Here is a 17599-nt window from a genome sequence, read left to right as displayed (position 1 = left end):
ACTGTATTTACATATTCCCTTATTCAGACCGTTCAAGTAAATGGCACAAACGCGTAACAAATTCTTCAATTTCTACATTGCTTTCAACTCCGCCCGCACGCAACTCTCGCAGTTTTTTCAACGCCACGTCGCGTCTTCCTGCAGCAGTTTGTTCGCCAGATACGGCCGGGTCTGAAAGCACGTCAAACACGTTCATCAAGTGGTGTTGCAATGTTGGCGATTGCAGCATGTTTTGAATATCCGGATCTGCCAATACGACCCGATATTGTAGTGTTTGAGGATTCGCGGGTTGTTCTGCCACCTCAATAACATCTGAGTCAGTAACAGTTTCGTCTTGTTTTTCAATCACAGGAGCAGCATCAGGATGAACATGGTTAGGATCTTTGTAGCAAGTCAACGAGCAACTAAATTGTTAGTACGTTCCTCTTTGCTTCCTACTCGACTTACTCACTATCTAATATCACATTTCGGACACCGATACGCCGCCTTATTTTGTTTACAAATTTCACAGATCACGGTTGCCAGTTTGTCAAGTTTTCAGTGCTTTGAAGTATAGAACTGACATGTACGCGATAGTTGGCATAGAAACCCTATTACACAAATATGCATTATTACTATATATCTTTGTCTACTAGTATATATATAAATCCAGCAAAATTAACTAAGTAGTCTTTCCAGAGTCCTCTTTCAAAGTGACAATCCGGTTAAGAACAATATTCTCATCTGTGGCCTCCCTGTCGATACAGAAGTACCCAACCCGAAGTGCCTGGAACCTAATACTTTCTGGACCAGCACCTTCCTTGCTGTTTTTCTTTTTGAAATCATCAAACCCAACCTCTACAACCGCGTTCTTAAACAGATCGAGCGAGTTTGGGTTGATGTCGGCCAAGAAACCAGCCGGGTTAGATTCCGGATTCTCAGACAGAAACAATCGATTGAACAGTCGCAGCTCGCCAATTTTGATTGGCGAACTGTGCGACGGCGAGTCAGCAACCCACTGGATGTACGTCTTTGGTTTCACTTTCTTCTCATTCTCGTACGTAGCCCTGATCTCGGTGATTTTGCCTGTCTCGGGATCTTTAGTGAACGACGTCACATTGACCGTGAACGGAACTTTGAGCAGGCCGACAGATTTTCCTGGCGCAAGACGATAGTAGTCTGCCGAGTCGACTTCTCGGAAATCAGAGCGGTCGATGTAGACTTTCTTTGTGAATGGCACGATATGTTCGCCGAGTTCGGGCGCGCCGGGCTTGTATGGCAGCGCAATCTCTTCAACGTAGTCGTCAGGCAAGTTCTCGAGAATCATCGGGATCGGATCGGGAATCAGCATCAACCGAGGAACACTGTTCTCTAGATACTTTCGAATCGAACTTTCGAACCGGACGACCTGGATATTGCTGTTGGTGGTCGACACCCCTAGCTCATTCACGAACGACAGGATGGCTTCGGGCGGTACACCGCGGCGCCGTATCGCGACCAGCGTAAAAAGACGTGGATCATCCCAGTCGCTAACGTAGTTCTCCTTCACAAGTCGGGCGATCTTGCGCTTCGACATGATTGAGCCGGTGATGTTGAGTCTGCCGTATTCGCGCTGTGCAGGCTTATAGATGTCAAGAGCATCGCAAAGCCATTCGTACGAAGTTCGCGACAGGTAGAACTCGGTAGTGCACAAAGAGTGAGAAATGTTTTCGAAAGAATCGCACAAGCAGTGAGTGAAATCATATGTAGGGTAGATTTTCCACTTGTCTCCGGTCCGATGATGGACAGCATTCAAGACTCTGTACGCAACCAGATCCCACATCTGCGGGTTCGGATCTTCAAGATCCATCTTCATCCGCATGGTCGCCTCACCTGGCTTGTACTTCCCGTCGCGCATGGCCCTGAACTCTTTGAGAGATTCTTCTACAGGCTTAGATCGATGCGCGCACGCTTTTCGCGGTCCACGAGCTTCACCGCCACGATTCTCGTGCACTTCTTCTGGTGTACAGAAGCACACGTATCCCTTGTCTCTGATAATCAAATCTTCTCCAAGATCATACAATCTCTGGAAATGGTCTGACGAGTAAGTGATCTTGTATGGCTTGAACCCGAGCCACTCGACAATCTCACGGATCGCAGTAAAGTACCGCTCTTCCTCAGCTTCGGGATTTGTATCGTCATATCGTAAATAACAAATTCCGTTGTGATACTTTGCGTATCCGAAGTTGACCGCAATTGCCTTTGAATGCCCAATGTGAAGGTATCCATTCGGCTCAGGAGGGAACCGAGTCACGACGATGCCGCCTGTAGCCTTCAAATGCTCCTCCATAAGCTCCGGTCTGGTCTGAACATTCCCGCCTGGCTTGTGAAGTTCACCCAGAAAGCCTTCAGTGAACATGTTCCTCACTTTCTTTGGTTCTTCAACCTCTGTAATTTTGTCCTTCTTCACCTTTGGTGGATTTGGTTTCGCTTCCTTTTTTTCTTTCTTTTCCCTTTTTTTCTTTTCTCTCTTTGACAGCGAAACCTCCGTCACCGCTTCTACTAGCGGCTCTACCGCTGGATCTACCGGTAACGATGCCGTCTCTGCCATATTGTGTACAGTGCGGATCCTCAAAATAAAGACTCACAGTTAAATTTGAGGTTCATCGGTTTTCAAGCCCTAACCTTAAGTGCCGTAGCTATCAAAATGATAATATCACGTGATCTTTTATTGTACATCTAGTTCTCTCTAAACTTATAAGGGCGTTGGAGTCGTGTATCCGTTTGCAGCATGAACTCGGTTTTCATACGCTTGGACGTCAAGAAAATCGTAATTTCCAGACGCAAATGTCCAATGCCGTTCTTCGCCTTCTGTCAAATGCCCAGCAGCACCGTTTTCGACACAGGTCCAGTGTCCGATATCGTTATTGTCCGGTTCAGCTACGTACTTTGACACGCTGCACGTTCCTGTCCGGACGTCAAACCCTTCTTGGCCAACCAAGGCTCTGCCTAGTGCGATGATTGTTGCTGCGTGTGCACAGATCACGATTGTGTTAATTAAAGGAGTACTGCTGCAGTCCTTGATCATTTGAGAAAGTACCGTGCCTGCACGGTCGTGTAGTTCTTCTATAGTCTCTCCCGACGTGCTTGGGACGTGAATCGGTTCATAGTCGACTTTGGTTCTGGGAAAGAAGGTCTGCAACACTGTTGGTGGAGCCGCTATATGGTTAGTATTAAACAGGCTTCTTCTATTGAGTCACAATTACCTCTTGGATGAGTCTTTCTAGTTTTCCCATACCATTCCCTATAAACAGCATTAAATCTTTCACTCTGCTATGACTTGACAGCAAAACCCACCCAACCCCGTTTTCGCAATAAATCTCCAAGTCCAATGTATCAGCCAACTCGGTTATGGTTTGCAAGCACCTGTAAAATGGTGAACTGTAAATCCGATTAATCGGAGGCTTAATTGCTGCTAAATGTTCACACAGTTCGTGCGCCTGCTCTTGTCCATGCTTCGACAGGGTCGGATCACCATCGATTCCAGTCGGTGGAACTGATGGAGGCACAGAAGTGTCCCAATTTGACCTAAAACCGTGCTGTCTGTGAGTATATTGTTTATGACGATAAGAACAAACTTACTCGGCAAATGTAAATAGTACTTAATCCCATTTCCCAATCCGACATAATTAACAAAGTCAACTATGTCTTGACCGTTCCTCGAGGAGCCATCATCGCATGTCACGTGACATGTTGAAACTGCAAAATTTCTTTGAGTGCCTGAACCTTGGACAATCAGCCATTCAATAATCAAAGCACTAGCGAGGCGACATGGTCATGTTCCTGTACAATCTCACGCTGGTACCGGCGTCGGCCGTGACCACGTCTGTCATTGGTCAGTTTTCTGGACAGAGGCATCAGGAGATCGTTATTGCGAAAGGGTCTCGGATCGAATTGTTCAGACCGGACCCGTCTGCAGGGAAACTTGTCTCGATCGTGTCTACTGATCTGTTTGGTGTGATTCGGTCGGTGATGCCGTTCAGGGTTGCGGGCTCGGTTAAGGATTACTTGATTATTGGGTCGGATTCAGGACGGATTTCAATATTGGAGTATAAACAAGAATCAAACAGATTTGTCAAGGTTCATCTGGAGACGTTTGGAAAAACAGGCGTTCGAAGGGTCGTACCTGGTCAGTATTTGGCTGTCGATCCCAAAGGCAGAGCCACCATGATTGCTTCTGTTGAAAAAAACAAGCTGGTCTATATTCTAAACAGAGACTCGGACGCAAACATCACAATCTCATCGCCTTTGGAAGCCCATAAACCTCGGTCGCTGTTGTATGACGTCGTAGGACTTGATGTTGGCTACGATAATCCAATATTTGCTTCACTTGAAGTCGATTACACTGAATCTGATCTTGATCCGTCTGGAATGGCGTTACTTGAGAGTAAAAAAATTCTCACATATTACGAGCTCGACCTTGGACTCAACCACGTTGTCAGGATGTGGTCGGATGTTGTTGATCGACAAGCAAATCGACTTTTCCCAGTCCCAGGTGGGCCAGACGGTCCGTGTGGTGTGTTAGTTTGTACTGAAGGATATATCATGTACAGGCACATCAACAAAACCATACACAAGGTGCCGATTCCACGGCGGCGAACACCGTATGACGATCCGTCTCGAAAACGAATTATAATCTGTGGTGTGATGCACAAAATGAAAGGCGCGTTCTTTTTTTTACTGCAATCAGACGAAGGCGACTTGTTCAAGGTCACAATCGATTACAACGTCCGCGCGGTCGAAGGCGTCAAGATTAAGTATTTTGACACGGTCTCGATCGCGAAAAGTCTAAACATTCTCAAATCGGGGTTCTTATTTGTTGCTGCTGAAGGCGGCGCTCACGGATTCTACCAGTTTGAGAAACTTGGCGACGATGATGACGAAACAGAGTACTCGAGCGCAGACTACACCAAAGACATGTCCGAGTATCCGGCTGCGTATTTTCATCCACGCCCGCTCGAGAACTTGGTTTTGGTTGACAATATGGAGACTTTAAACCCGCTGATTGACGCGCAAGTCGCAAACCTCACCAACGAGGACGCGCCTCAGATTTACGCTTTGACGGGACAAGGTCCTCGAGCTGCGTTCAAGACAATCAGGAACGGTTTAGATGTGTCGGAGATTGTTGCGTCAGAGTTGCCTGGTGAGCCGACGGCTGTATGGACTACGAGACTGACGGCTGCGGACGAGTTTGACGCGTACATTGTGTTATCTTTCGTTAACGGCACGCTTGTTCTTAGCATTGGTGAGACGGTTGAGGAAGTGACTGATTCGGGGTTTCTGTCTTCGTCGCCTACATTAGCCGTGCAACAGGTTGGCGATGACTCGCTTGTGCAAGTATATCCCAAAGGTATCCGACACATTTCTGCCACCAAGGAGATCAATGAGTGGGAGGCGCCTGTGCACACGATGATTGTCGCCGCTACCACGAACGAGCGGCAGGTCGCGGTCGCGCTGTCGACAGGCGAGATCGTGTACTTGGAGCTCGATGAAGACGGTCAGCTGAACGAGTACCAGGAGCGACAGGCAATGGGCGCTGGCGTGCTGTCGCTGTCGGTCGGAGACGTGCCTGAGGGACAGGTGCGCAATACGTTTCTGGCAGTAGGGTGCGACGATAGCACTGTTCGGATAATATCGCTTGATCCGGAAAATACACTGGAGTCGCTCAGTGTGCAGGCGTTGACTGCTCCGCCGAGCGCGGTGCGGATTATGAGTATGCCTGACTCTGCGTTTGCGGACTCGACCGGGCCTGTTGGTTCGTCGCTGTACCTCCATATTGGACTGCAAAACGGCGTGTATCTCCGTGCCGCGTTGGATGACGTCTCTGGGACGCTGTCAGACACGACGACGCAGTTTCTCGGTCCGCGGGCAGTCAAGCTGTTCAAGGTCATGATGCATGGTCAGCCGACAATGCTGGCGGTGTCGACCCGGTCGTGGCTGGCGTACATGCGCGACACGACGTTTGTTGTTTCGCCTCTGGTGTACGAGACGCTTGAGTACGGGTGTGGGTTTTCGAGCGAGCAGTGTCCTGAAGGTGTTGTCGGAGTTGAAGGTAGCAATTTACGGTATGTGTTATGATTTGAGCGCGCAAGACGAGACGAGTGAAATGATGAAGAAAGGTATCCTAAATAAGCATTGAGGAAGAAATTTTATTAATGTACTTATACCAATTGTTCCTACTGATACATTCGTCTCCTGGTGCTTTGTGGATGTTGCTAACGGGAAATAGAATTTTCACAATGGAGAAGCTGGGCGAGAACGTGAAGGAGGATGGATTAGGATTGACTTACACGCCACGACGGCTTGTGAAGAATCCGTTCTATTCTTTGTATTATGTTGTTGAGAGCGACAGTGGGACATTGTCACCGGATGCGATGGCAGAACATGTAGCGAACTCGCGAACGCAAAGCGATTACGATAACTTACCGCCGGAAGAGTTTGGCCTGCCGCGGGTGTCTGGACAATGGGCATCGTGCATCGAAGTGATTGACCCGGTGGGACAGGAGAAGGCGTTCAAAGTTGAGTTGAGTGAGAACGAGGCTGCGTTTAGTATCGCTGTGTGTTCGTTCAGTGCGAGCGAGCGGCATTTCGACGATGAAGACGAGGAGGAGGAAGAGGAAGAAGAGGAAGGGAATGTGGATGAGAACGGGGATGCGGTGCCTGATATGTATGTTGTTGTCGGAACCGCTAAGGATTTGAACTTGATTCCTAAGCGGGCTAAAGCAGCGTATTTGCGTGTGTATAAGATTGTGTCGAACGGGACCAGGTTAAAGTTTGTGCACAAGACCGAGATTGACGAGCCTGCGATTGCGTTGAGCGAGTTTCAAGGCCGGTTACTTGTTGGAGCAGGGCGGAGTCTGCGGATATACGATAAGGGAATGAAACAATTACTGCGCAAAGCGGAGTACAAGGATCGAGGGCTGAGCAACATTGTGAGTTTGAGCGTGTCGCACAACCGAGTGATTATCGGTGACGTACGGGAGTCAGTGACGTATCTTGTGTACCGGCACGAGGACAACAAGTTTTTGGCGTTTGCGGACGACACGGTTGCGCGGCACACGACTTGCGCGAGCATGTTGGATTACGACACTGTTGCCGGAGGCGACCGGTTTGGGAATGTGTGGGTCGTGCGGTGTCCTGCCAAGTTGTCGGCCGAGGCTGACGACGACAATGGAGCACAGGTCATGAACATGCGGCCATATCTTGACGGTGCGCCGGGACGGCTTGACTTGATTGCGCATTTCTACACACAGGATATCCCGACATCAGTGCACAAGGCGCAGCTGGTGCCTGGTGGCCGAGAAGTGATTTTGTATACCGGGTTGCAAGGCACGATCGGTGTGCTTGCGCCGTTTTCTACCCGCGGGGACGTTGATTTTTTCCAGCAGCTTGAGCAGTTAATGCGGACCGAAGACCCAGGGTTGAGCGGGCGTGAGCACTTGACATACAGGGGTGCGTACGTGCCAGTCAAGAGCGTTGTCGATGGGGACTTGTGTGAGCGGTACAATGTGCTGCCTGTTGAGCAGAAGCGCAAGATTGCGAGTGAGCTTGAGCGCAGTGTGCGTGAGGTCGAACGCAAGATTGCCGGCATGCGCGTGCGGAGTGCGTTTTGAGTTAGATTTGTGTAAAATAGCATTTAAGGTTTAATAAAATTAAGGTTATTCAGGGGTTCTTTAAACAAAATGCTTCTTTGATCTATGAACAACATTGCAGACAATTATGGAAGAACGATATACTTTTGAAGATGGGAAGGAATCGCCGACAGGAGATTTTTGGACTCGAGCCATGATTTGCTAAAGAGGCGGTCCGCGTATCTGTATGCTCCGTCGCATAGCAGAGTAACGACCGAATCACCAGGTTTTAAATGGTCTTTGGCGACATTATAAGCAGCGACGACGTTGAGGGCAGTGCTTGCGCCGAGGTACAGACCTTCTTCATCTAGTAAACGATACAGCATTGCGATTGTGTCTGAGTCTGGGATCGAGTACGCTCCGTCTACTAGCGAGATCTCCGCAGCCAGATTGTCAGTCACCCGGCCTTGACCTATGCCTTCAGTAATGCTTGAACCTGACCTGTCCATGAGTTGGCCGCCTGTTTTGATGTAACTGTACAGAACTGAGCCAGGAGGATCAGCGAGGTAGCATTTCACGTTCCCGTCGCTCACATCTTTAAGGTATCTTGTTGTTCCAGCGAACGAACCGCCAGTTCCTTGATAATTAGTACTACACTGTACTTGTTAGACAAAACATACCTGTTGAACACGTAAACGCGGTAACATTTCCCTCAGTTTGCATCCAGATCTCGGGGCCAGTAGTCTTGATGTGTGCCAACTTGTTCGCGACGTTATCAAACTGATTTGTCCAGACTGCGTTATCGAGACTCTCGGCGTGACGTTTTGCTTGATGATTGTAGTTCATTGGATTGTCGAATGCAACCGCAGGTACCGGGTACACTTCAGCACCGAGTAATCGAAGTAAGTCAATTTTGCCTTGGCTTTGGGTATTTGGCATGTAAATCACGCATTTATAGCCTCTTGCACGACAAATCTGAGCTTGTTAGTCCGTATATACAACGGATGGCACTTAGGCTAGAGAGATACGAACATGAGCAAGACCAATTCCAGTATTTCCCGCTGTACCTTCAACTACCGTACCACCCGGACGAAGTTGACCTTTTTCTTCAGCATCTTTAACAAGGTACAAAGCAGCACGATCTATATTATACTTAGTATCTGTAGCATATACTATTACGTTAAATAATTACCTTTGACTGATCCTCCAGGGTTCATAAATTCAGCTTTTCCATAAACATTGACCCCGGTTTCTTTACTGAGTCCTTTAATATAAATCAATGGTGTATTTCCAACTGCGCCGTCTAATCCAATTGCAGTTAATGGAGGTACCCATTTTGCAGGTGAAATATACGTTCGCTTATGTAAATTACGCGTAATTAATTGGACGCGTTTAAGCATTTGTTGGTTTGTTTGTAAACGAGAAAGAGTGTGTGGTTAGTACGACGCGAGAGATTTTTTTTTTTTTTATTCAAAAAGGAAGCGTTTGTTGATTCACCGGTCAAATACCCGAGACAAGAGACACAACGACAACTTAAGTCAATTTGATATAACAATTTATATAAGTGCATAATTTTAATTGTTTTGCACTTTAACTTCTATTCTTGATTTTCTTAATTGAAAATAGTCAACGAATGGGTTTGTCTGTGTTCGTTCAGTTTTGAGACAGAGAACAGTAAAGAATTACCCGGCCTTTTATAAAAATTATTCCGACATTTGACTAAGATTTGTCTGATTTGTCTGATTTGACCACTATATCGCGAGGTTACACAAGCGACAAAATGTACTCGGTTACAAGGTCAATACTGTCGAACGTGAAGTCTGCGGTGTCGGAACTTGTCCGTAGTCGGGCTCATCAGAGTGCAGCATTTCAATTGCCTGCAAGACGTATGTGTGTGTGTTCAATGAGTGAAGTGCTATTGGGCTAATGAGTTTACTAGATGTTAAGAGTAAAGTAGGAGTAAAGCCACTACTAAAATCATTATTACCGAAAGGTACTCATCCAATACAATTACTAGAAACAAAATACAAAGAAACATATGATCCAACAGGATGGCGACGCATGTTATTCGACCGGTCAAGTCCAAATCGCGTTCGACCTGGAGACGTCATCAAGGTTTTATATGAAGCACAGACAAATCAAGTCTTTCAGGGTACAATCATGGCAATTAGACGTCGTGGATTAGACACAAGTGTCAGGATCAGAGCTGAAATTGCTCAGGTCGGTGTGGAAATGAGTGTGAAAGTATTCGGAACAAGCATCAGGAATATCGAGTTTGTATCTAGAGGAATCAGGCGTGCACGCAGAGCAAAGCTGTATTATCTACGACCAGACGAGGCAAAGGGACGCAAGCGAAAGTAGTTATTGTACAATATATTATATACAAATGATATCGTCAAATAGGTGGTCAATGTCGGATAGATGGCGAACCTGTTATTCAGCATTGGTCTTTGTAATAAGAATAAACGTACCAGGAGAGTCTATACTGTACATGTATCTACCGTTAGCAACCACCGGGCTGATTGGCGTACGAGGTGTACGTGGTGACAACGCAGACGACGCCGACGCAGGCGTATGCGGTTTAGTCGCGCTGGCGGGGTTCAGTGGCGACGGCCGCGGAGACTCACGAGTCAGAGACATGTTCTTGACGTATTTTGGTGGAGTAATCGGCGTGATTGGCGTGTTTGGCCCCGGATCAAGGCCCATTAACTTGCGCTGAGTCGGTGTCAACGGAACGTCTGTTAATTGGTCTTTTGGTCGTACTAATCGAATTAGACCGTCAATTATGTTCCACAGAAATAGCAATTGTAGCATTATTCCTATTTGATTAGATTTACTCATACAATACATGATATGCATAATATGCATACCTATATATCTCATATTCTTTGCAAACTTGACATTGCCTGTCCATAATTCCTGCAAAAACAAAACTTTGGCTGCAAGCCGGACACCTGAGTAATACACGACCAACGCGACCGCATTTAAAAACATCTTCCGGCTGGTCTGCTGTGTGAAACCGGTCTTGAGTGTTTGCGCGTTGACCGCGTCTAATGCTGGATGTCGCCATTCGCCTGTCGGCACGTCGCGTGGTGTCGGTGTCTGCACTGTTTTTGGCGTCTGCGCAGTCTTTGGCGTCTGTGGAGTATGTGGTGTGCGCTCTGTCAGATGTGACATTGCGTGTATGTTCTGTTTGTTGGCGTAGAGCGAGCGTCTGTGTGTGTTCGTGTGTTTTGTGTATTTAACGGCGCCGCACGAGTTGAAGCCAAGAATTTGCATAAAAAATCGCTTGCTTTAATATTTCACCAACCAAAATGAGAGTATTGGTAGCGGCAGAGGACTCGGGGAGTATAAAGGGTGAGCTTTGCATTCAATAATAATATATCGACTGACATGGTAGACATTTCCTTTTCAGCAGGTACAAATACTTCATTACAGCCAAATGCAGAAGTTGCAATCGAAACATTTGCAAGTGCTGGCCGAGCAGGATATGTTCAGCGCATGACAACCGTAAAGTTACAATCAGGCAAAGAATACGTGAGTTTTGTTTACTAGTGCCAGTGACTAGAGCTGACTTGGTAGATATGTATAGCTAGAAAAGGCGGGATCGTGCAGTTGTACGACATTGAGGCGCCGCACACATTATATGTAGAATGGAAAGACAAGACACAACGAGGCGAGGACGCGTTTGTAGGGTTGGAATACGTTGGTGGTATACTTTCGAGCTGTACTAGTACAGGCAGGATGGTCATGAGGGATCTAGATACAGAAGAAATGCTGCCATTTCACGCATCATTAGAAGACCCGGTGAATGCGTTTAGGGTTCATCCACGACAGGCAAACGTTATAGCTTATGGAGGAAAAGAACGAGAACTTGAAATTGACATTATTGACAATGTTGATGAGGATGAGAATGTATGGAGAATGCCCCTCACAGACAATAATGCTCTATCACGAAGGAAGTTGTGGAAGTCTAAGAACGTCAAAAATGATGAGTTGAATTTACGAGTTCCAGTTTGGATTAGTGACATTCGTTTTATTGATCTTGGGCGAGACCACAGTGATACGGACTTCAGAGTCGTTGTCAGTACTCGCTTTGGCCATATTCGAGTGTACGAGACCAAACTGTCGCGTAAGCCGATATTAAACGTCGAAGTTGGAGACCATCCACTCGTTGCGCTGTCAGGATATGTCCATGACCGAGAGATCGTCTACTGTGACACACACTCAACCACCGCCAGGTTTGATTTGATTACGGGCAAACAAACTGGGCATTATTCAGGCAGTGCTGGAGCTATCCTATGCCTTGATTCGTTTACAGGCATTGATAGATCCGGACAGCCTATCTCATATCTCGCTACCGGGGGACTAGACAGATTCTTAAGGGTATATGATTTACAAACACGGGCTTTAGTCAGTAAGGTATTTGTGGGTGCCAAGTTGAATCAGGTGAGGATTGTGAGTGGGATTGATGCGAACAAAAAGAAACGAAAGGCGATTGATTCCGGTGATCAAGATGAGACAAAGCGTCATGAATTTGAATCAGTCTCGCCAACCCAATCTGACGACGACAACGAGGACAATGAGGACGAAGAAGACGAAGAAGAAGACAAGGACATTTGGAACAAGCTTGAACAAGCAGATGAAGAAGACCAAGACAATTGATTAGTCAGCGACGGGTATACCGTAACGAGAATACTGAGACAAGGTGCAGGGTGAGACATTGCATTACAGCGATCACTTCTTAATCAGGTATAAATCATCAGCTGATGTCTTAAGTTATATTTATTGTGATTAAGACAAAAAAGTCCGTGCCTCTTTTAAGTTAAAAAATGGACACGCAAAACATATTAAAATGGAATTTTAAACATAATTTATAGCATAATTTGGTCATTCATTTAAAGTTAATAGTGCGTGACTTTGATCACTCAATTTTTTTAATTTTTAACCAACTCACACATTTTATTAGGCCCTCAATTAATGGAGGTCCCTTTTTAAAACGTTTAACGAATACCTCAAAAAAAAAAAAAAAAAAAGAAAAATGAAGGAAAAAATGTTAAATAAATAAATAATAAATTTATGGCGGATTAAGTAACCGTAGCCGAAGCCAAAACTTATATTTAACAATCTTCTTTATATTTATATAACATATATATATATACATATATATACCTTTTCTTCCTTCTTATTGCTATTTGTAACTACACGCTACAAGATACATAAAAATGATCCCTCGTTTGATAACGGCATCTGGTGCTGCTGTGTCAATATTATGTGACGATTCATCTTACTCGTATTCGCATTTGCATTCGAATTCGCACTCAAATCAACACTCAATCTCAGATCAAACTCCAAGATCAGCTTCTACAAAATCACAGCAATTACTACCGGTGAAACATAAACGATACGCTTGTCAATGTGGAAGATCATTCACTACTTCTGGCCATTTAGCAAGGCATACTCGAATTCATACTGGTGAAAAGAACTACGTCTGTCCAGAAACAGGGTGCGGCGCAAGATTCTCGCGACAGGACAATTGTATGCAGCACTTCCGCACTCATAGACCACATCAACATCCAAGAAAATCGGCAATTCATCGACGGTCGTCTTCTGCTTCGTCAGTCTCGGGAGCGTCGTCCACTCAATCAAATTCGAGGAAACAAAGAGACATGGGTTCCGAGGCGTCTAGACTCGATGAATTGGCTAGTGTTGCGACTTCAGTCACGGTCTAATGGTTTGGCGTCTTTGGTGTCTATGGATAATAAAAGTTGGGTTTCATACGGCGTTTTCCCTTTATCAATTACTACTAACTTACTATAATATAAATACTATATATACAACAACAGTAACATTAATGAATGCTTTCATGTTCTCGCAATGCTTCATTCATCTTTGGTTCTTGTGCATCAACCAAGCACGACAACAATTCATCGCTTACTTCAACCCCGCGTGATACCAGCGCTCTCAACCCACGTGCACACAGTTCTGGGTCTTTCGCCGCCGCACCGGTCAGAATCACGTTCTCACACGTGCCGTCGTCTGGATACACATAGTCTCCGTCCACAATCGTGTCCCACACCGCAACTACAAGTTCATACTTAAATTCTCTCGCGGCCAAAGACAGCAGCCAAGCCCATAGCCGCGGCACCGGTAATCCCGATTCGAGCTGTAGACACAACACGTCGTACGCGAGCTCGAGCTCCCCAGCCAAAAGTAACTCTCGTGTAACCATCGCGTACGTCGACGTTTGTATCCGCACACCATCCTGGGCTAACTTCACGACTAATCCAAACGCTCTCTCGGTCTCCTCCGCGTTCAAATGCGACCGCACCACACACTCCCAATCGTCTGGCCGAAGCTTGTGCTCGTACTTCTCGGCCAATCGTAGTACCTTGTCCCGCACTGTGGCGTCCGCAGACATTGCCATCAGCTTAAACAGCTGCTCGAAAATGTGGCCCCGGACAGGCTTATTTCGTAGCTCAAGCTCGTCCACAAGTTCAAACACTTTATTCGCAAACAACCCACCCCACCCGCCTGCCTTCACGAGCCCTGCGGCCAATTCATAATATATACTCGGCGGGGGCACCCGTCCAGACCGCGAAACCGCATTCGCAACAACAAACAGACCCCGGACATCCCACTTCTGATTGCGCTCCCGCATCTCCATCCGAACATTCTCCCAGCTCTCACTCCGACCAACCCACGGCTCGACTTGATTCCCGACTACCCATCGTAACCGTCGGCTCCGAGGCCGCGGATCTTGCTGTTTCGGCGACCGCTTTGGTTGATGGTCTTGCGCTGAAAACACGTCTTGAAAACTTTCATTTATTCTATATAATACTTCAGCCACATGATTCAATCGTCTCATAAAATCACTTACCGTCCTTTATCAGATATCGCATCAGAATACCATCGCCGACATCCCTCTCGACTTAACACTCGTAGCCGACTCATCGTTACTACTCCATCAAACTCATCTCGGCGTCAAATTTCAAACTACAATACCCTTATTATTTCCTAACTCGCAATTATATCAGACTTTCGCAACTTTCACAAGTGAAAACCATTCAAGGACGCATGAAATTTGTTGAACATTAAATACTTAAGTATTGTACAGAAATAAAAATTATAAGGAATTTTGAACGAGACGTCGTGAATTTGTACGACGCTTTATTTGAGTCGCAAATTGTTCACGGAATTGATTAAAGGTAAAACATTTTTACACATTCCAGTTTGAGCATAAATATACGGGTAAAAAATCAATCAGACATAAACGACTATATCTTATTTTCATTAAGAGAGCAATTCTGATTCACACTGATCTGTTTGGCACAAAGTCTGTTTTGTTTGCTAACCATTCTGGAAGTGTTATATTGTTCGTTTGAAGAGTTGAAGGTAATGGTTATGCCTACCTTTAGATTTATTGCATCTGCGTTACTGTATTCTGTGCTGTATATACGTCTATTAAAATTGTCGTGAGGCTCGCTTGCGAGCTCTGTGAAGATTCATTCCATTTATGTAATACTAAAGTCAAGCTGCTAGATCAATCTTTTTATAGAATGCAGTCTGTGATTTTTGCGCAGGGATGATATGAGCAGAGAATCTGGGCTTCTGAAATATCGTCAGATTAATGGATCGAGATAATATGAAGGCATATTATGATACAGTTATATTTCTAGCAAATTGATTGTTTGTAGCGTTCTTGCTCATTTTCAGTGCAAGCAAAGTATTTGTGCCATTTACGACCTGGGCAATTATACTTAGCGCATATCCGACTTTGAACCTAGCATACTCAACCGCGAATAGTGCCTGAATCACTGCTTTAGCCTAACATGTGATTAAAGTTGACAGTTGCCACATACATTGCATTTGTATGTTGAATACTTTTGTTCAGGCCGGTCAGTTGCCAACGGCAGGTGCACATCTATATAGATGACATAGATGCCCCTTTCATCAGTGAATGAATCATGTTTCGATCAAAGCGGATTTGAGTTCACGGCTATTATGTCATTTGGACACCGCTTTTGCTTTAATTGAGATCAATCACATTGCCGGCTTTTTGACTGTACGGAGACTGATCTACCTTTCATGGAATCTCAGCTGTTTGATCAGTATCGATATATACACTGTGAATGTCTAGATGGTTCTGATCTACTGGTCTGGCTTGATATTCACGTCTGCAATATCAGATGTCCAGATGATCTCTTGTTTACCAGTACTTTATTGCACTTCTGTCCTCTGACTGCTGACGAATGGGACCGGATTGGGTACCTGTTTGCTGCGACGCACTATCGTCTATTGAAACGCTGAATATTCAAGTATACCTTGACTTAATTTTTGCCGGAACCAAACTACAGACTGTATTTCAATATCACTTTTCTCATACTCTATTTTATGATGTAACTGTTTTGTTTAATGTTTTATCGAATTACGTATGATCATCTAGTGTGATTACGCTAAAGGTTTACTGATCACGCATTTATTAAATAAAATATTATTTAATTTCGTTGCTTTTTTAACCAATAGACAAACGGCATTATTCGTGTAGTATTAATATGAAAGCGTTGGTAAATTGGTTTTTGGAGATGTAAATTAAAACAGACATCTAGAGCTATTTATTAATATATAACACAGGCTTAACCAAAATATATACTAATTCCTTCTTTGCAAAGCCTATCTTTAATGGAAAAAATTGACGTTTTTCAACCGGTCAGTCCACAGATTCTGTTTAGAGCGAATTCGTCAAAGACCCGTAACGGTCCGCAGTTGTGACCCATAATAGCGGGAAGCATATAAATTGCTTGCTATTAATGCTATGGGAACTCCGAAATATATTGTGGGGACCGCCAAGCTCGTGATGTTTCGTTAGAACGCCGGTCGTCTATAAGCCAAGGGTTGGGGCAATCTATTCACGACCGTTCGCGCTTCCAGTTAGTTTGATCCACAAAGCAGTAATAACGCGCTACGCGACATCAATGGCACCAGATTCAAAATGCACTCTGATCTTAACCGCATATAACAGCCTATTTTGCCAACACTTTGCATCCCACCGTCTCATATAGAGACAGAAGGAGGCGTTGCGAGTAGACTGTCTTCAGAATTTGTCCTTGAAAGTCTTGAACCTAACTTTTATATGTCTCAGAGCAGTCTCAAAACTGTAGATAGGAAGAGATCTCACTGAATCACAGAAATGACGATCGGTATTATCTCAAAGTTTGGTGTTCCATCGAATCTCCCGTTGAATGATGAACGAATACAGGTTGTTGAACTGCGGATCGTCGAGCTGTGGATCGCCAGGGTTAAGCAATGTGGTACAGTCTCCGCATTAATATTTACCTCACTCAGATGGCCTTTACAACATGGTGGCCGAAGCAGGATTAAACCAATTACTTAGACCTTTCTTGTGGTTTTGAACAGCTTATGTTGTGACGTGAGTATGCTGCTGTAAAACTACTTGCTTTTTCCTACCTGCAACAACTACATGCTCTCAGTGTATGCACTTTAACAATGTGACTGTTGTACTGTTGAATGAACAGCGTAATTGGAGCAAGCTAAGCTGAGACGTTATCTGGTTTTGCAGTTTTTTTGAAAGCACTGTAAACTGAACTATTTTCTTGATTCTGTAATCATCTGTGTTATGGGTGATACGTTCTGTGCCAAATTTGTCGTGAGAATCATGTACTCGGAATTCAAGGAGTCTGTTTTTGAATGGTGAGTAGTGAGCTTGAAAGGCTTGAGCAAACTGGTGTTCGCAGACTGTGGTGTTCACTGCTCCAAGATCTCAATCGGTTGTTATCAACGACCAGATAGAATGCCACTTAAGCATAAATTAGAGCAAGATTATGTCATCCTGGACGATGAATTGAAAAAATACAGTTTGAAAATTTCAAAGTAGATGTCAGTACATTTGCCTGATTCTAGCAAAGTGCGACGACGTTGTTGTCAAAGCGATCAATCAAGCTCATTACTTCATTCATCACATCCATGACTCAGACAGCCCAATTCTGGCT

At 45.1% G+C, this 17599-nt stretch overlaps 10 protein-coding genes across 10 annotated transcripts; 4 read left to right on the top strand and 6 right to left on the bottom strand.

Moving 5' to 3' along the window:
• Nucleotides 1-5: 5 nt before the first annotated feature.
• V1512DRAFT_282089 (protein HIT1) lies at nucleotides 6-516 on the bottom strand (the record flags this gene model as incomplete). Its single annotated transcript, XM_066918005.1, has 2 exons — nucleotides 6-404; nucleotides 452-516. Coding segments are annotated over 2 exons (450 nt in total), but the record flags the coding sequence as incomplete, so codon positions are not given.
• On the bottom strand, nucleotides 327-2687 carry V1512DRAFT_114056 (tRNA synthetases class I, catalytic domain-containing protein). The gene has a single exon (XM_066912905.1). It carries the CDS (start codon nucleotides 2567-2569, stop codon nucleotides 662-664), a length of 1908 nt encoding a protein of 635 aa, XP_066769093.1. The 5' UTR covers nucleotides 2570-2687; the 3' UTR covers nucleotides 327-661.
• Nucleotides 2688-2713: 26 nt separating this feature from the next.
• V1512DRAFT_213411 (histidine phosphatase superfamily) lies at nucleotides 2714-3630 on the bottom strand (the record flags this gene model as incomplete). The annotated part of the gene is made up of 4 exons (XM_066913595.1): nucleotides 2714-3177; nucleotides 3225-3262; nucleotides 3316-3557; nucleotides 3601-3630. The coding sequence occupies 4 exons, from the start codon at nucleotides 3628-3630 to the stop codon at nucleotides 2714-2716; spliced, it is 774 nt and encodes a 257-aa protein (XP_066769092.1).
• Nucleotides 3631-3738: 108 nt separating this feature from the next.
• Nucleotides 3739-7683, top strand: V1512DRAFT_114123 (CPSF A subunit region-domain-containing protein). The gene is made up of 2 exons (XM_066912906.1): nucleotides 3739-6083; nucleotides 6248-7683. Exons 1-2 carry the CDS (start codon nucleotides 3790-3792, stop codon nucleotides 7629-7631), a joined length of 3678 nt encoding a protein of 1225 aa, XP_066769091.1. The 5' UTR covers nucleotides 3739-3789; the 3' UTR covers nucleotides 7632-7683.
• Nucleotides 7680-9217, bottom strand: V1512DRAFT_268465 (tryptophan synthase beta subunit-like PLP-dependent enzyme). The gene is made up of 4 exons (XM_066917489.1): nucleotides 8782-9217; nucleotides 8622-8731; nucleotides 8270-8564; nucleotides 7680-8226 (listed from the first exon to the last, which is right to left on the bottom strand). The coding sequence occupies exons 1-4, from the start codon at nucleotides 8987-8989 to the stop codon at nucleotides 7736-7738; spliced, it is 1104 nt and encodes a 367-aa protein (XP_066769090.1). The 5' UTR covers nucleotides 8990-9217; the 3' UTR covers nucleotides 7680-7735.
• V1512DRAFT_230956 (mitochondrial 54S ribosomal protein bL19m) lies at nucleotides 9072-10160 on the top strand. The gene is made up of 2 exons (XM_066913970.1): nucleotides 9072-9475; nucleotides 9529-10160. Exons 1-2 carry the CDS (start codon nucleotides 9370-9372, stop codon nucleotides 9948-9950), a joined length of 528 nt encoding a protein of 175 aa, XP_066769089.1. The 5' UTR covers nucleotides 9072-9369; the 3' UTR covers nucleotides 9951-10160.
• V1512DRAFT_268462 (nuclear pore complex component-domain-containing protein) lies at nucleotides 9933-10891 on the bottom strand. The gene is made up of 3 exons (XM_066917488.1): nucleotides 10460-10891; nucleotides 10061-10408; nucleotides 9933-10019 (listed from the first exon to the last, which is right to left on the bottom strand). Exons 1-3 carry the CDS (start codon nucleotides 10866-10868, stop codon nucleotides 9997-9999), a joined length of 780 nt encoding a protein of 259 aa, XP_066769088.1. The 5' UTR covers nucleotides 10869-10891; the 3' UTR covers nucleotides 9933-9996.
• V1512DRAFT_268460 (uncharacterized protein) lies at nucleotides 10872-12636 on the top strand. Its single transcript, XM_066917487.1, has 3 exons — nucleotides 10872-10946; nucleotides 10990-11126; nucleotides 11172-12636. Exons 1-3 carry the CDS (start codon nucleotides 10904-10906, stop codon nucleotides 12252-12254), a joined length of 1263 nt encoding a protein of 420 aa, XP_066769087.1. The 5' UTR covers nucleotides 10872-10903; the 3' UTR covers nucleotides 12255-12636.
• A 67-nt stretch (nucleotides 12637-12703) lies between these two features.
• V1512DRAFT_268458 (uncharacterized protein) lies at nucleotides 12704-13470 on the top strand. The gene has a single exon (XM_066917486.1). It carries the CDS (start codon nucleotides 12815-12817, stop codon nucleotides 13319-13321), a length of 507 nt encoding a protein of 168 aa, XP_066769086.1. The 5' UTR covers nucleotides 12704-12814; the 3' UTR covers nucleotides 13322-13470.
• V1512DRAFT_250142 (uncharacterized protein) lies at nucleotides 13441-14543 on the bottom strand (the record flags this gene model as incomplete). Its single annotated transcript, XM_066914647.1, has 2 exons — nucleotides 13441-14419; nucleotides 14470-14543. 2 exons carry the CDS (start codon nucleotides 14541-14543, stop codon nucleotides 13441-13443), a joined length of 1053 nt encoding a protein of 350 aa, XP_066769085.1.
• Nucleotides 14544-17599: the final 3056 nt, after the last annotated feature.

The sequence above is a fragment of the Lipomyces arxii genome, assembly GCF_038497795.1.
Source record: "Lipomyces arxii strain Phaff 12-163 unplaced genomic scaffold V1512scaffold_37, whole genome shotgun sequence".
NCBI lineage: Eukaryota > Fungi > Ascomycota > Lipomycetes > Lipomycetales > Lipomycetaceae > Lipomyces > Lipomyces arxii.
The sequence above is the reverse complement of the archived record's forward strand: the minus strand, read 5'-3'. Positions and strand labels throughout refer to the sequence as shown.

Coding starts and splice junctions, on each gene's coding strand:
- V1512DRAFT_114123 (XM_066912906.1), top strand. CDS start 3,790: ATGGTCATGTTCCTGTACAATCTCACGCTGGTACCGGCGTCGGCCGTG. Junction 6,084..6,247: donor GTTGAAGGTAGCAATTTACG/GTATGTGTTATG, acceptor AACGGGAAATAG/AATTTTCACAATGGAGAAGC.
- V1512DRAFT_114056 (XM_066912905.1), bottom strand. CDS start 2,569: ATGGCAGAGACGGCATCGTTACCGGTAGATCCAGCGGTAGAGCCGCTA.
- V1512DRAFT_268465 (XM_066917489.1), bottom strand. CDS start 8,989: ATGCTTAAACGCGTCCAATTAATTACGCGTAATTTACATAAGCGAACG. Junction 8,732..8,781: donor CCCTGGAGGATCAGTCAAAG/GTAATTATTTAA, acceptor AGTATAATATAG/ATCGTGCTGCTTTGTACCTT. Junction 8,565..8,621: donor CTGGAATTGGTCTTGCTCAT/GTTCGTATCTCT, acceptor TAACAAGCTCAG/ATTTGTCGTGCAAGAGGCTA.
- V1512DRAFT_268460 (XM_066917487.1), top strand. CDS start 10,904: ATGAGAGTATTGGTAGCGGCAGAGGACTCGGGGAGTATAAAGG. Junction 10,947..10,989: donor GGACTCGGGGAGTATAAAGG/GTGAGCTTTGCA, acceptor CTGACATGGTAG/ACATTTCCTTTTCAGCAGGT. Junction 11,127..11,171: donor TACAATCAGGCAAAGAATAC/GTGAGTTTTGTT, acceptor CTGACTTGGTAG/ATATGTATAGCTAGAAAAGG.
- V1512DRAFT_268458 (XM_066917486.1), top strand. CDS start 12,815: ATGATCCCTCGTTTGATAACGGCATCTGGTGCTGCTGTGTCAATATTA.
- V1512DRAFT_230956 (XM_066913970.1), top strand. CDS start 9,370: ATGTACTCGGTTACAAGGTCAATACTGTCGAACGTGAAGTCTGCGGTG. Junction 9,476..9,528: donor ATTTCAATTGCCTGCAAGAC/GTATGTGTGTGT, acceptor TGAGTTTACTAG/ATGTTAAGAGTAAAGTAGGA.
- V1512DRAFT_268462 (XM_066917488.1), bottom strand. CDS start 10,868: ATGCAAATTCTTGGCTTCAACTCGTGCGGCGCCGTTAAATACACAAAA. Junction 10,409..10,459: donor AAAGAATATGAGATATATAG/GTATGCATATTA, acceptor CTAATCAAATAG/GAATAATGCTACAATTGCTA. Junction 10,020..10,060: donor GTACAGTATAGACTCTCCTG/GTACGTTTATTC, acceptor GCTGAATAACAG/GTTCGCCATCTATCCGACAT.